Here is a 1,037-nt window from a genome sequence, read left to right as displayed (position 1 = left end):
ATGATCGTGCTGTTGAACAATCCGCCTGCCTCGACCCCAAGTTTGTGCGCAGAGAACCCGGCCGTGCTGCTCCACGTGTAAAACGTGTGGTCCTTGACGCCCTTGGTCGTCCAGGGAGGCACCGCTGGCCATCCAGCGTCACCGACAGCGAGTCTTGTGCGTCCGTGCCTAACACGGACAGCACGACGTACCATCGCTTGTCTGCGCCCATCTGGATGACGATGCAGTTGTGGAGACTGACGTGACTACGAAGTCCAAATTGCCCCCATGCAATCTCGTGGACGCGGTTCAGCTGGTGGCAAAGGTTCTGTTCGATCCCAACTTTAAAACGTGCAAAGCAGACTCTGGCGTGTCGATCGGGATGACGGGCGTGCCTGGCGCAGACGTGTTGGAAAAAGTCAAAAAGAGCGAAGGGTGCCAGCGCGTGTTTACGTCCGTGAAAGACTTGCTCAAGAACAACCCGAAGGCCAAATGCACCGTTCAGGGAACGCCCCTCGTCGAATTTGCAGGCAAGACAATCGTCGACTTTGTCGAGAACCTCAACCAGCTCAAGGCTGGTCTCCCAGCATAGCGTGTTTCAACGGGACAGTCCGGTCAGCCAAAGCCCACCCTGACTGTCGCCATATTTGTGTAAAGAGCTCGGTGGAGCTCGATATCCCTGCGCGCCATCTCGCTCCCAAACTTGCTTTCAAATCCATCGGTGTGAACGTTTACAAGGCATACAAACGGCATCGTCCACCTTACGCAACAGTGAATGCCCGCGTCGCCTTCATCACGTTCTTCGCGTCGAGGCGAACGGAAGGGATTGTGAACTGACCGGTGACGGCCCACGACGTGCTCGTGGCCGCGACAGTCGCCGTGTCGATAGCAACAGATTTCGGAACAAAACATCATCTCGTTGCCGTGGTTGAACCACATGACAGTGTACTTTTCTGCGGCGGCGAGCGCCGGGTTGGACTGGAGGTCGGTGGGGAGGCGCAGCTGAGCGAGCGGGATCAGTTGCAGCGCGACTTTCTTCCCCGACACCACCACGTTGC

The 1,037-nt window shown here is 57.3% G+C and overlaps 1 protein-coding gene across 1 annotated transcript; it reads left to right on the top strand.

Moving 5' to 3' along the window:
• Positions 1–1,023, top strand: H310_09897 (hypothetical protein; the record flags this gene model as incomplete). The annotated part of the gene is made up of 2 exons (XM_008876099.1): positions 1–75; positions 182–1,023. The coding sequence occupies 2 exons, from the start codon at positions 1–3 to the stop codon at positions 569–571; spliced, it is 465 nt and encodes a 154-aa protein (XP_008874321.1). The 3' UTR covers positions 572–1,023.
• Positions 1,024–1,037: the final 14 nt, after the last annotated feature.

This window comes from Aphanomyces invadans, assembly GCF_000520115.1.
Source record: "Aphanomyces invadans strain NJM9701 unplaced genomic scaffold supercont1.23, whole genome shotgun sequence".
NCBI classification, from domain to species: Eukaryota; Oomycota; class Saprolegniomycetes; order Saprolegniales; family Verrucalvaceae; genus Aphanomyces; species Aphanomyces invadans.
This window is presented reverse-complemented; position numbering and strand designations above follow the sequence as displayed.